At 40.7% G+C, this 13,748-nt stretch overlaps 1 protein-coding gene across 1 annotated transcript in view; it reads right to left on the reverse strand.

Moving 5' to 3' along the window:
- Positions 1-12,000, reverse strand: part of GCLC (glutamate-cysteine ligase catalytic subunit) — a 34,036-nt gene extending 22,036 nt beyond the window's left edge. Inside the window, exon 1 of the mRNA XM_063442929.1 lies at positions 11,514-12,000. Within this exon, the coding sequence (XP_063298999.1) occupies positions 11,514-11,663 (150 nt within the window). The 5' untranslated portion in view covers positions 11,664-12,000. The remainder of the gene's footprint in view (positions 1-11,513) is intronic.
- Between the last annotated feature and the right edge of the window lie 1,748 nt (positions 12,001-13,748).

Raw genomic sequence — 13,748 nt, forward strand, 5'->3', positions numbered from 1 at the left:
CCAGGCAGTCCCCCTGGGGTCAGTGACCGCGATCTGCTAGGTCTGAGATCGCAGTGACAGGCTGTCACTGCGATCTCAGAGCGCTCTGATCGCAGTGACAGCCTGTCACTGCGATCAGTGTTACATGTGTCAGCCTATTGGCTGACACATGTAACTGGCACAATGATCCCCCTGCAGATTGGAAGGGGGGAGTGCTTGTACCACCCAGGCACTCCCCCCTGTGGTCAATTACCCAATCTGCAGGAGGTGATCACAGTGACAGGCAGTCACTGTGATCACTGATCCTGTGTGTCAGCCAGTGATGTGACATCACTGGCTGACACTGTCTCTGCCCCCTGTCCTGTAAAAAAAAAAAATATTAGTTCAAAAAATAAATAAAAAAAATTACAGTTACAAATAAAATATACTTAGATCATATATATTATATATATATATATATATATGATCTAAGTATATATATATATATATATATATATATATATATATATATATATATATATATATATATATATATATATATATATATATATATATATATAAATATACACATACACACATTTACACATACACGACGTGTATTTAAATATTAATATATATATATATATATATATATATATATATTAATATCAAATTACACGTAGACTGATACTGATTAAATATATATATAATTATTGTTATATATATATTTATATATAATATAAAAAAAATATATATGTAAATACGTAAAAAAATAAAATTAAAAAATATTTAAAAATAAATAATTAAAAAATATATAGATGTGTGTTATTTCGTTCTAACTGTATTGTGATAATAATATATATATATTTATATCAAAATACACGTAGAACAAAATAATATATATCATAATATATATATCTATATACATAAATATATACGTATATATCACTATATATACCTATATATAAATAAAAATATTAAAAAAAAATTATATATATATATATATACACGTATATATACACATATGTATATATATATATTAATTCTACACATATATTTATGTAATAATTTTACATAATTAGGTATCCTAATTAATTACAATTAGCGGGACCTGCCTGACAACCCATGCCGAAAGTATAGGGAATTTAATTTGCTAGCACTATATTTAACCCTATAACTTTCCAAGACACCATAAAACCTGTACATGGGGGGTACTGTTTTACTCGGGAGACTTTGCTGAACACAAATATTAGTGTTTCAAAACAGTATAATGTATTACAACGATGATATCGCCAGTAAAAGTGACGTTTTCTGCATTTTTCACGCACAAACAGCACTTACACGGACGATATTATTGCTGCAATACTTTTTACTGTTTTGAAATACAAATATTTGTGTTGAGCGAAGTCTCCCGAGTACAACAGTACCCCACATGTACAGGTTTTATGGTGTTTTCAAAAGTTACAGCGTCAAATATAAGGCTTGTGTTTCAGTTTTTTCACATTAAAATTCGCCAGATTGCTTACGTTGCCTTTGTGACCCTATGGTAGCCCAAGAATGAAAATTACCCCTATGATGGCATACCATTTGCAATAGTAGACAACCCAAGGTATTGCAAATGGGGTTTGTCCAGACTTTTTTAGTAGCCACTTAGTCACAAACACTGGCCAAAATTGGCGTTTTTTGCATTTTTCACACACAAACAAATACTAACGCTAACTTTGGCCAGTGTTTGTGACCAAATGGCTACTAAAAAAGACTGGACATACCCCATTTGCAATACCTTGGGTTGTCTACTATTGCAAATGGTATGCCATTATGGGTGTAAATTTAATTCCTGGGCTACTATACAGTCTCAAAGGCAACGTAACCAATCTGGCGAATTTCAATTTCAAATGTAACACGCTATATTTGACCCTGTAACTTCCCAAAACACCATAAAACCTGTATATAGGGGGTACTGTTTTACACGTGAGACATCGCTGAATACAAATATGTGTATTGCATTGCAGTAAAAGCAAACAGTATTTTGACATCCACAGTTAAAATGTCACATAGAACTAAAAAAAAATAAAAAAATCTTTTTTTCTCCCATTTTTTAATATATTTTTTATATTAAATTATGTTCAATACCTAAATATTTAATGTTAAATGAAAGCCCTGTTTCCCCTGAATAAAATGATATATAATAAGGGGGGATGCATTTCATATGAAAGAGGTGAATTACGGTTGGACAGACATATAGCGCAAATGCCAGGTTTTGTTTACGTTTTGTTCTGTTCACAACTTGTACATTTGGCTGCGGTGTTAAGGGGTTAATAAGTATGCAATAAAGTTTGAATAAAGCTTGAAAGACAAGTTGAGAATGGATTCAACATTATAGACAAAAATTGAAAAAATGTGCGGGAGAGGAATTGAGTGAGAAATTTCATTAATACAAGTATTGAAGAAAAGATGAATTTATAGCTCCATTTAGGAAGTGTTCAACCATCTGACCAATATAGTATTTGAGGCTAGTTTACCTTTATTAAATCTTGTAGAGAACAAAAATGCTCTAAATTAACGGAATGAAGCGGTATATTCTGTAAGTTACTACAAGATACTTTAGGTCTGAGAAAAAAAAATAGCAAAAGACGTAAAGAACTTTGAAAACATGGTAGATAAAATGAGAAAAATCTCCTAAAGCCTGAATTCTCCCAATCGCTTCGTGGATGTAACATCCACCAGAAAATTTCCCTTGAATGTTAAAATCTGGAGAGAACGAGCTTGACATAATGAGAGAACCCAAGTTCAAGACCCAAGGTAGTGCAATATCTAAAAATTTTAAAAATGTTGGCGATAACCAACAAATCTTATGGCTGACCAAAAAAAAAAAAAAAAAATTCCAAACCTCTAAAATACTTGGAATTGAGGCATGCAAATGATCAATAAAGACTTGCACCAATAAATAACTTTCTCCAGATACGGTGATATATAGAACTGTTGGGAGTTCCATTCTCCCTGCCTAGAAAGGAATTATGGCAATAACTATTGGCATATAATGTGATCATCTTAAAAACCTTTGGAATTAATATGAGAGGGGGAAAGACATGGGGGCAAGGTGAAAGAACCACTGAATCGAGAATGTGTCAGGAAGCGTAGGATTCCCAATTTTTATTGCATCGACAAGCAAACGTGTGTTTTCTTGTTCACATATGGAGCCAAAAAAAATAATTTTGGGAATCCTAAATAGACAGGTTCTCGTGAAAAATTCTTAACAGTGACCATATCTTTCCCGTACCAAAGAATTCTGAGGCTTTTATGTGAATAGCGTTAACGCCAATATAACCTTATAGTGTTAGTAACCAGGTGCATACTGTGCCTACTTGTTTATGTATGTCACTGTACTTGCACTGTCTGAACCAAATTGACTTCATTTTTGAAGAGCCTTTCAAGACTGATTTTAAAGCTCTGTAATCAAGAGGACAAGAAGCAATCCTCAAATGACAAATTCCTCTTGCCATGGATCTGTAGATGGTGAGCACCCCAATCATGTTTCAATGCATCCCACATGACAATCAAATAATTCCTCTCTCTCTCTATACGCCAGTATACAGAAATTGCGTCATTACCCAGCAGAGGAGTTGAATTTTTGTGAATGACAAAAACTGGATGAAATCTAGAGAAGTTAACTTGATGGCTTGTCTGACTGAGCAAATTTTCCTGCAGCACAATTCTGTCTTTATATTGTTTGGTTTGACTTGAGGAAGTAGTTTCATGTATCTTTTGTCTATTAAGATTAACAAGAAAAACATTATGTAGGAGTTGGATGAGATGTTTTGGTTTATTAAAAATGAGGATACTGTGAAGATAGTTTTCTTTTAAACGCTCAACTGATCTTTTTCTCTTAAAGCTGCTGTTAGAACTACTAAAATCTTTGGCCAAAATAGAGCTATGAACTACTAATACATAATTTCCTTGTTTTTCCTTTCGGCAAACTTTAAAGGGAAACTATAGTGACAGGAAAACAAACTGTTTCTTAGCACTGTAGCTTCCCCTTCTGTCAAGGTCCACCCCTATGGTGCAGAAGGTGTTAATAACCACTTCTTTCACTTACCTGGGCCCACTCCTGATGTCCCTCGGCACTGACTCAGCTCTGCCCACGTTCCTCCCCGCCGGGGAAGACCTAATGCGCATGCACGGCAATGGCCGGCTCGCATAAGGGTCTTACCATTGCAAAGCATTATTATATGCTTTCCTATGAGGATTCCGTCAACGCTGGAAGTTTACGACCAAAAGTCGCCTAAGCACCTGGAGGTCCCTCTAGTGGCTGTCAGGTAGACAGCTACTAGAGGAGGAGTTAACCCAAGCAGGTCAATATTGCAGTTTATAAAAACTGCAGTAATTACATGCTCAGGGTTTAAGTGTGATGGGAGTTTGCACCCAAACCACTTCAATGGGCTGAAGTGGGCTAGGTACCTACATTGTTCCTTTAAACATTTGGCTGTTTTGTTGATATTGTTATGTGAAGATATGCATCCTTTAAATCTCGAGATGGTACAAAAAGTTACCACTCCAGATGAATTGACACAATGGTATCCAATCTGAATTTCTTTTTCATCACCATTAACTATTTTTCCCCCTTTAAATCTAATATGGGTCAGAAGATCTGTCTGATTTCTTTACTAGGAAAAAGTCTTGAGTACTCTCTCACAAATGTCTTATGAACTGAAATTTCCTCTCTAACTTTCTTATCTTAGAGTTCCTTGACATGTTTTTCTTCTAGATCTTTGTGAGAGAATGACTGAAAAAGTTTTGAGAAGGAATTAAATAAAATTCTACTTTTGCAGCAGATTGAATGATTATTCTTAAAACCAAATGATGCGAAATGGTCTTTTTTTTCTCAAGTGTTCAGCAACTAGGAGTATCAGCCTCTCACAGGCCCGGCATCAAAAAATCTTGTTTGCTATGTCTGTAAGGTGTGTCTCTTTTTTTTTTTCTTGTACCTGAAAAGAACATATTGGTAATCATGACGTTGCTAATTGACAGAAGAAGTAACCAATATTTCAACCTAAACATATCCAGTAAACTGCTCAAATTATAAAGACAGGAAGAAAACTGCACTCTTACTAATGTAACATTTGCAGGCTAAGTACACATGTCTAAACACTTAATAGCCAAGCCAGTAGGTATGCGGGCCAAACTAGATATGAAGGATGTTAGTAGAGACAATACAGTTCTGTAAAGAATATAGAAAAGCTTAGTTACAAGTAAATATCTTCAGGAGGCCCCTCTAAACGGGCAGAAAAGAAAACCTTACAAGGAGGTATAAAAATGAACTAAACTGCTTTGCAAGTAGTATCAGTAGAAGCACAGCAGGGTATCTTGCCAGAAATGGGTATTCCTGGACTCTGCCTATGCCTTGCTCGGGCCGAGCACAGACAGACTCCACTGACGCTATACCTCCTTTCCTTGTGCTGCCCTGCTTCAAGTTGGGTCTCAGTCCGTATTTTTGCACCATTTGGGCCTGAGTATAATGAAGAGTTTTCTCCTTTGGCATATTCCACGGGCTCTCAGCACTTTTGGGGTCCCTAAGTACATTGGGTGCAGGCGTGCCTTCAGCCTCTCCCAAAAGGTCTCCAATAGTCTTGTCAAGCTGTGCAGGACATTGCAGGCACCTGCGCAGGGATCGGAGGAGCTATCGGGTGCCTTTTGCTTGTGTAGCGGTTTTGCCGCACGTCCACTAATAAAGAACCCTCCAGAGAGTGTACCGGGATCACCCTCACCGGTCCAAGGGAGGGGGGAAATTGGGGCACCAAGCAGCAGTGTGGTCAGGAGCCAGCTCACAATCCTCCAGCAGCGTGGACACCCAAGACATCAGAACACGCTTCAGGATCATTCCAGTCGATTTAGGAGCACCACAGGAGCAGCTATAAACCTCGATGGGGGCACAACCTGCAAAAATAGCTGCTCTCAATAGATTATGTGCTGGAGCTCATACAAGATGCGTCTGTCTGGCATGACAGTTAGGCCCTGCCCCCTTCTGGTCTTTTCAACCAAAGTTTAATTATGTGGTTACCTGGATATTTTCTTTGAAAGGATGAATCTCTCCAGGGTCTGATGAATAACAAAAACCTTTTCTTACCATACTGTGGTAACTCTTTCCTTCCTTCCACCATAGATTTGAAAAGAACTAAGGGTGAACCAAAGAGACATGCTTCCTCAAACAGTAAATCAAATAAGGATAATTTTGAAGGAGCATCTGCTGACCAGGAACGTAGTCAGATAACTCTTCTTCCCATAGTAGTCAAACTCATTTCTGGCTGCTAAACACTTTCAGTTGTAGTGTCACAGAGCAAATCTGAAGTTAAATTCACATTGGGTAAAAATGTGACTAGATCTTCATCCGTATCTTTTGATAAAGCCTGCTTTAAATTCTCTAGCCAAATTCTTTGTACCCTGGTGATCAAAGAACCTGTTTTCCCAACTAAGCCACTCAAACATCAACTTGAGGCATTATCCCAAAGGAATTATCTTCTAAAATGTTTAGAAGGTTTGCTCTCTTCTCTGGATTTTTCCATTCACAGTTCATAATTTCCTAAAATGTACAAGGGAAAAACTTTTGCTTTTGAGAACTTCCCTCCTCTTATTCCTCCATATGCTATCTCTTTAATAAGTTTAAACAGATTATCTTCCTCCAAAATGTAAAAATAATCTTCTGAAGATTCGGATGAATAAGAAAAACTAATAAGCAAATTCATCTGAATCAGATGAAAGATACTGGTTCGCTTTAGTTAACCACAGAATATTCTGCCAAATCTAATTGTGGTACCAAATTTAGCAGGGTAGCAGATTTAACAACTTGAGAGGTCTTTGTAAACTATGCAGGAACCAACTCAAAACTAAAACATTTAATCTTTTTTCTGCTTCAGCAAATTATTTCAAACAAGCACTGAACTGCTTTCTTTTACATTCATCATGTAAGGGAATATTGCATACAGAACAAGACAAATCTTTTTAACCAGGGCTTTTGACCCTTTTTCAGGGTTATCAGGAGATTCCTGTTTTTCCAGTGGTTAGGTAAAAAAAAAAAAAGTAACTACAAAGGGCCAGGAGGCAACTAAGAAATTAAAATTATTTTCTCGCCCTAAAGCCAACTCTTAAAGCGGCACTGTCATGCCGAACTTACCTTTCCTCAATCTCTTCCTCTTCTCCCCCTCTCTCAGGATCTGTTCTCCGTTTCTTCCTGTCTGCTATAGTTTTCTTTAAAATCATAAGACAAAGTAGGGATTCTTTGCCTTATGGAGGATTCCTCCGCTTGACCAGCTCTGACCAGCGGAGGAGCAAAGTGTGCTTAATTTCCGCTGGTCAGAGCAATTTTCCCATGATCCTTACCTTTACTCCCTGTTCCCACGATGCTTCCTGTCATTTTAGTCGAAACTGCCGAATTGCGTTCTAACTGAATGAAAACAGTATGTTCGTTTGTTTTAGAATGCAATTCGGCAAATTGTCCGGATCGCAATTTCATTCGAATGAATGAAACTCCGATCCTATTCGTGCTGTGGCTGCATCTTGCAGCCGCTTAGTAGATAACTCCCTAATTCACACGGTATCAGAGTTATCTACTAAAAGGCTGAAAGACCTGAATTGGTCTTTCAGCCACATTTACTAATACTAAGTAAAGATTACTTAGTATTAGTAAATAATATGCCCCTACTCGCTATAACGCGAATAGGGGCATGTCTAGTAAGAAGTGAGCAGCCTGTGGCTGCTAACTGTAAAAAAAAAAATTTTTTTTTTAAATCTATTGGCCCCCACCCCTAAACGACAGGTGGGGGCCCTAAAGTAAAATAAGTCAAATAATCCATCCAATCACAGTGCTCTGTGTCATTTTACACAGCGTGGGAAAGTTCTTTGGAATTTTCCCACGCTGTGTAAAATGACAAAGAGCACTCTGATTGGCTTAAACCAACCAATCAGAGTGTTCTTAGCCTAATTGCAGGGCGGGGCAAGGCTTTATAAGCCTTTCCCGGCCCTGCAGAGCCCAGTCTGCGCGGAGCCCTCCTTGGGTGAAGATGGATTATTTTTTTTGCGCTCTGGTTTTTTTCTTTTTCGTCAGGTTTTTTTCTTTTTTTAAGTTCGACGGGTATAATGGATTTTTATTTGGCCTTTTTTGGGGCTGAAAAAATGAAGATTTTTAGGGGGTAGGGGCTTTTTATTTGGGTGGGGGGGTGACTAGGGGCTTGGGGACCGCTAGTCACCTTTGATGGGGGGGGGGGGGTTACTTTTGATTTAGTCCCCACCCCCTCATTATCATTATGGCCCCCACCCGCCGCCCAGGGGTGGGGGAGGACAGTAGGCCACCCCCATTATCATTATGGCCCCCACCCGCCGCCCAGGGGTGGGGGCAGGACAGTAGGTCCCCCCCCTCGTTATCTTTATGGCCCCCACCTGCCACACGGGGGGGGTGGGGGGGGGGAGGACAGTAGGTCCCCCCACCCCTCATTATGGCCCCCACCCGCTGCCCACACAAAGATGGCGGCGCCCTGAATCTAGATCAGGGCAGAAAATACAGATTAATAAATAGGTAATCTGGGGGGCTTAGGGGCATTTGGGGGTGACTAAGGGGTCAATTGGATGTAGTGGAGGTGGGAGCGGGGTTAAAAAAAAAAAACGGGATTCAGCATGACAGTGCCGCTTTAAATACATAGTGCAAAAGGTGATGGCATTTGTGGCATGAAGACTATACTAGGAGTCTTACAGCCCTCATATGGCCCTCATATGGCTATTTAAATCTTCTAGGACAGGGGTTCCCAACCCATTCAACAAGTAACCCCTACCCCTTGAAATTTAAAAAGGGGGAAATGCCAACTATAATCTGTCCTTAGGAGGACAAACAAAACTGTGGATTATTTGGGGGCATTCTCTTTTATACGTATAATCAGGTGGAGTTGGGTGGGCCAAACCTTTCCATTAAAGTTTTAGGGGTAAAAAGCTGAGCACATTAGATCCATCAATCCAATAATATAATGGATTACATACCAGTCAACTGAAATATAACTGAGGTGAAACGAAAATCCTGACATCGACTCCCCCCCCCCACTATGTGTCTTGGGACAAAATTTCATGGAAGCATTTTGTAGTAATTGTTACTATTTGATTACTTTTCATAAACCAGGTTATTCACCAATGTAAGCATTCAATGATGATTTTAAAATAACAAAACTTGTCCAAGATAGCTATGCTTTCAGGTTGGGCATTAAAGGGACACCATAGTCACCAGAACTACTATAGCTTAATGTTATGGTTCTGGTATCTAGAGCCCATCCCTGAAGCCTAGTAATGCAGAGAAAAGACTGTTTACATTGATGACTAGTTACTACTCTAGTGGCAATCACTCAGGCAGCCACTAGAGGTGTTTCCTGGGCGCAGCACTGGCATTCAGCGCCCCCACGCTCTGCATGGAGTTGCTAAAAATTCCACATAGAGATGCCGACTGGCGCAGCACATAATTTTGCCACGCATGCGCAATAGCCTGTAGGAAAGCATTGGATTGGCTGAGATCATCAATGACCAGCTGCAGCAAGATTGGTGCAACGTGATAAAAAAAGGTGAGTAAAATCACCATTAGTCTCCATGGACAGGTGGGTCTAAATGGCAATACCTACACTGTACTGTCAATACGTTTGTATTTCTGACACTAGAACTTTCCTTTGAATTTAACATTTTCACTTTAGCACATTAACGAAGAAGTACTGCAATAAAGTCAGGAAAAGCTTTAAATTTAATATAAAAATACGGATTTATTCTGTAAACCCCTAACTATAATGAATTGTAAATTAAAATCACAAAATGTAGGCTAATTGTCAATCTGGGAGAAGACAAGTCATAGTTGGCTCATTTTAGCCTAGTTGTGCAATTTGGGTTACAATTAACTACAATTAGAAATTTAAAGAATAAACCTATTAAATGAATTCCCAGGTATGTGCGAAGATTAAAAAGCAGGCTTAATCAACAACTGATGACAAAACTCCGATTAACCCCCTTAAAGATGGCGGGCGTGCTATGCCGTCCTTGGGGACCTGACTCTAAACGCCGGCGGGCAGGGGAGGACACTTGCCTGGCATCCCAGGCAGTCCCCCTGCGTCTGATCCGGCCCTCAGGACCTCACAATCACATGAATGGAATAGCCGTCCATAGCAGTGCCAGGAGGGGGACTGCCTGGAATGACAGGTAGTCCCCCTACTGCCTGAACTTTATTTCTTACAGAAAAAAAAATAAAAAAATTTTTTTATATATTTATATATATATATATATATACATATACATACATACATACACATATACATACATATACACACACACAGTGTATTGTAATACAAATTATATATTAGAAAATATATAAAAAATTAAAAAAGTGTAATTTCATTCTAACTGTATTTTGATTATGAATATTGATATCAAAATACACAGAACGAAACATTTATATTATATATGTATCTATCACTATAGAATAAAATTTATATATATATATATATATATATATATATATATATATATATATATATATAAATAATTCTACGTATATATTTTTTACATATTTAAGTCATTATTAATTACAATTTTCAGGACCTGCCTGATAACCCAGGCAGAAAGTCCAGAGAATTTAATTTGCTAGCAATATATTTAACCCTGTAACTTTTCAAAACACCATAAAACTTGTACATACAGGGTACTGTTTTACTCAGGAGACTTCCCTGAACACATATTAGTGTTTCAAAACAGTTAAATGTACAATAGTTGTAGTTTTTTGCATTTTTCACACACTGACAGCACTTACACGGACGATATAATTGTTGTGATACATTTTATGGTTTTGAAACACTAATATTTGGTTTTATGGGATTTTCAAAAGTTAGAGTCAAATATAAAGCTTGTGTTTCAGTTTTTCCACATTGAAATTTGCCAGATTGTTTACGTTGCCTTTGAGACCGTATCGTAGGCCAGGAATAAGAATTACCCCCATGATGGCATACCTTTAGCAAAAGTAAACTACCCAAGCAAGGTATTGCAAATGGGGTACGTCCAGTCTTTTTTTAGTAACCACTTAGTCACAAACACTGGCCAAAATTGGCGTTTATATTTGTTTTTTGCATTTTTTACACGCAAATATTAACGCTAACTTTGGCCAGTGTTTGTGACCAAGTGGTTACTAAAAAAAGACTAGACATACCCCATTTGAAATACCTTTGGTAGTGTACTTTTGCAAATGGTATGCCATCATAGGGGTAACGTGCGGCAGCGCTACGTGCAGTGTGCGGCAGCGCTACGTGCAGTGTGCGGCAGCGCTACGTGCAGTGTGCGGCAGCGCTACGTGCAGTGTGCGGCAGCGCTACGTGCAGTGTGCGGCAGCGCTACGTGCAGTGTGCGGCAGCGCTACGTGCAGTGTGCGGCAGCGCTACGTGCAGTGTGCGGCAGCGCTACGTGCAGTGTGCGGCAGCGCTACGTGCAGTGTGCGGCAGCGCTACGTGCAGTGTGCGGCAGCGCTACGTGCAGTGTTATGTGCAGTGTCTCACCTCGTCCCCCCATTTGAGGACATCTTTCTGTCGCTCTTTGACCCGGTTGTAGATGTGCAGGAATTGCAGCACGCCGTGTTGCCGGACATGGTCGGCGTATTTCTTGGTCTCTTCCCAGCTGAGCGGGGAGCCGTGAGAGAGTAGACCCATGGCCGCCGCTGCCCTTTACTTCCTGTGTGTCCGTAACAGACGGAGCGAGCGGCCCGCGGTGACAGGGGGAGGAGGGGTGTCTGAGGAGCTGGCCGGGGGGGCAGCGCGCGGGATGGAGCGGTATAGCGAGGCGGGATGGAGCGGTATAACGAGGCGGCCAAGCAGTGACACACGATACTCCGCTTCTCCCGCGCGCCTGTCATACAGCGCTCTCCTCTGCAGGGGAAGCTGCGCCGGTCACGTGATCTCCAGTCTGTCACCCGCTCCTTCCTGGTCCTCACACAGGGCAAGCTGAGCGCGAGACACTGACTGCAGCCGCGTATAGCAAGCAGGCTCTCCCAGTGCCGGGGGGCGGAGCATTGCGTCACTCCTCGCCATGACTTGGCAGTTTTACTGCTCTGGCAACCTGTGTGTGGAGAGGGGGGCGGGGTTAACCCCATAGCTCCCGCTCGCAGTGTACTAAACAGAGACACAGTGCAGCCTGGTATACAGAGACACAGTGCAGCCTGGTATACAGAGACAGTGCAGCCTGGTATACAGCGACACAGTGCATCCTGGTATACAAACAGTGAAGGCTGGTATACAGAGACACAGTGCAGCCTGGTATACAGACACAGTGCAGCCTGGTATACAGACACAGTGCAGCCTGGTATACAGACAGTGCAGCCTGGTAGACAAACAGTGAAGGCTGGTATACAGAGACACAGTGCAGCCTGGTATACAGACACAGTGAAGGCTGGTATACAGAGACACAGTGCAGCCTGGTATACAGACACAGTGCAGCCTGGTATACAGACACAGTGCAGCCTGGTATACAAACAGTGAAGGCTGGTATACACAGACACAGTGCAGCCTGGTATACAGACACAGTGCAGCCTGGTATACAGACACAGTGCAGCCTGGTATACAAACAGTGAAGGCTGGTATACAGAGACACAGTGCAGTCTGGTATACACAGACACAGTGCAGCCTGGTATACACAGACACAGTGCAGCCTGGTATACACAGACACAGTGCAGCCTGGTATACAGACAGTGCAGGTTGGTATACAGAGAGTGCAGGCTCTGCATGGTATAATGCATTGTATAAATGAATCAGCAATAAACAAGCACATGCTATGGCTATAAAAGTTGCACTGACTACATTAAAACTGGCATACATAAGTGTATAACATGGTGACTGTGCAGTTTTCTTACAGGATTTCTTTATTTTACATTGAATTTGTATTCTTGGTCCAGCTGGATAACGTTAAACATAAAAAATAAAACCCTGCACACAATCCCCCACTACTCATACACAGAAACAATTACTATAGTACACATCAGCCCCTATACATACAATAAAAATAAAAGAAAAACAAGTTATTGCACACTATACTACCTGGAAAACTACCAAGTTGATTTACCGAGCTATAAACAACAAGGACTGGATTCTATTACAGAGATTAATTTAACGGAAAACTGTCACTCAAGCACCCCACCACCTCCTCATGCCCCCATCCCAACCATTGCCACTTTGAAGCAGTTATGTCACAGGCCATGACATTACCTTTTTATCAATCCCTCCCACTCTTTTAACCTTTACTGCCTGGAAACAAGGACAAAAGAGGGGGGGGGGGGAGGTATGATAAAGAGACACACAGAGGGGGGGGGGGGTAGAGAAAGAGACACAGAGGGCATGTGGGTGCAAAGAGATACACAGAGGGGCTGATAGGACAAGGAGACACACAGAGAGGTTAGGGGGACAAAGATACACAGAGGGGCTAGGGGGACAAAAACACACAGAGGGGGTGGGGAGCACAAAGAGACACACTTAGGACTGAGGGAGAATGAGACAGTAGGGGATGGGGGTCAAAGACACACAGAGGGTCTGGGTGGAAGAGACACAGAGGGGAAGGGGAAAAAGAAACACAAAGCAGTTGGGGAACACAGAGAAAGAGACACAGAGAAAGAGACACACAAAAGGGCTGGGGTAGTATGCAATTTTGCTTTGGGTTAGGGGTGCAAGAAGCTGGTCATGTGCACAAAATAGTCTTGCACCAGCCATGTGGACAAACATAGAATGGGGGAGGACAGACTTAAAAGT

Source organism: Pelobates fuscus, chromosome 2, assembly GCF_036172605.1.
Source record: "Pelobates fuscus isolate aPelFus1 chromosome 2, aPelFus1.pri, whole genome shotgun sequence".
Lineage (NCBI taxonomy): Eukaryota > Metazoa > Chordata > Amphibia > Anura > Pelobatidae > Pelobates > Pelobates fuscus.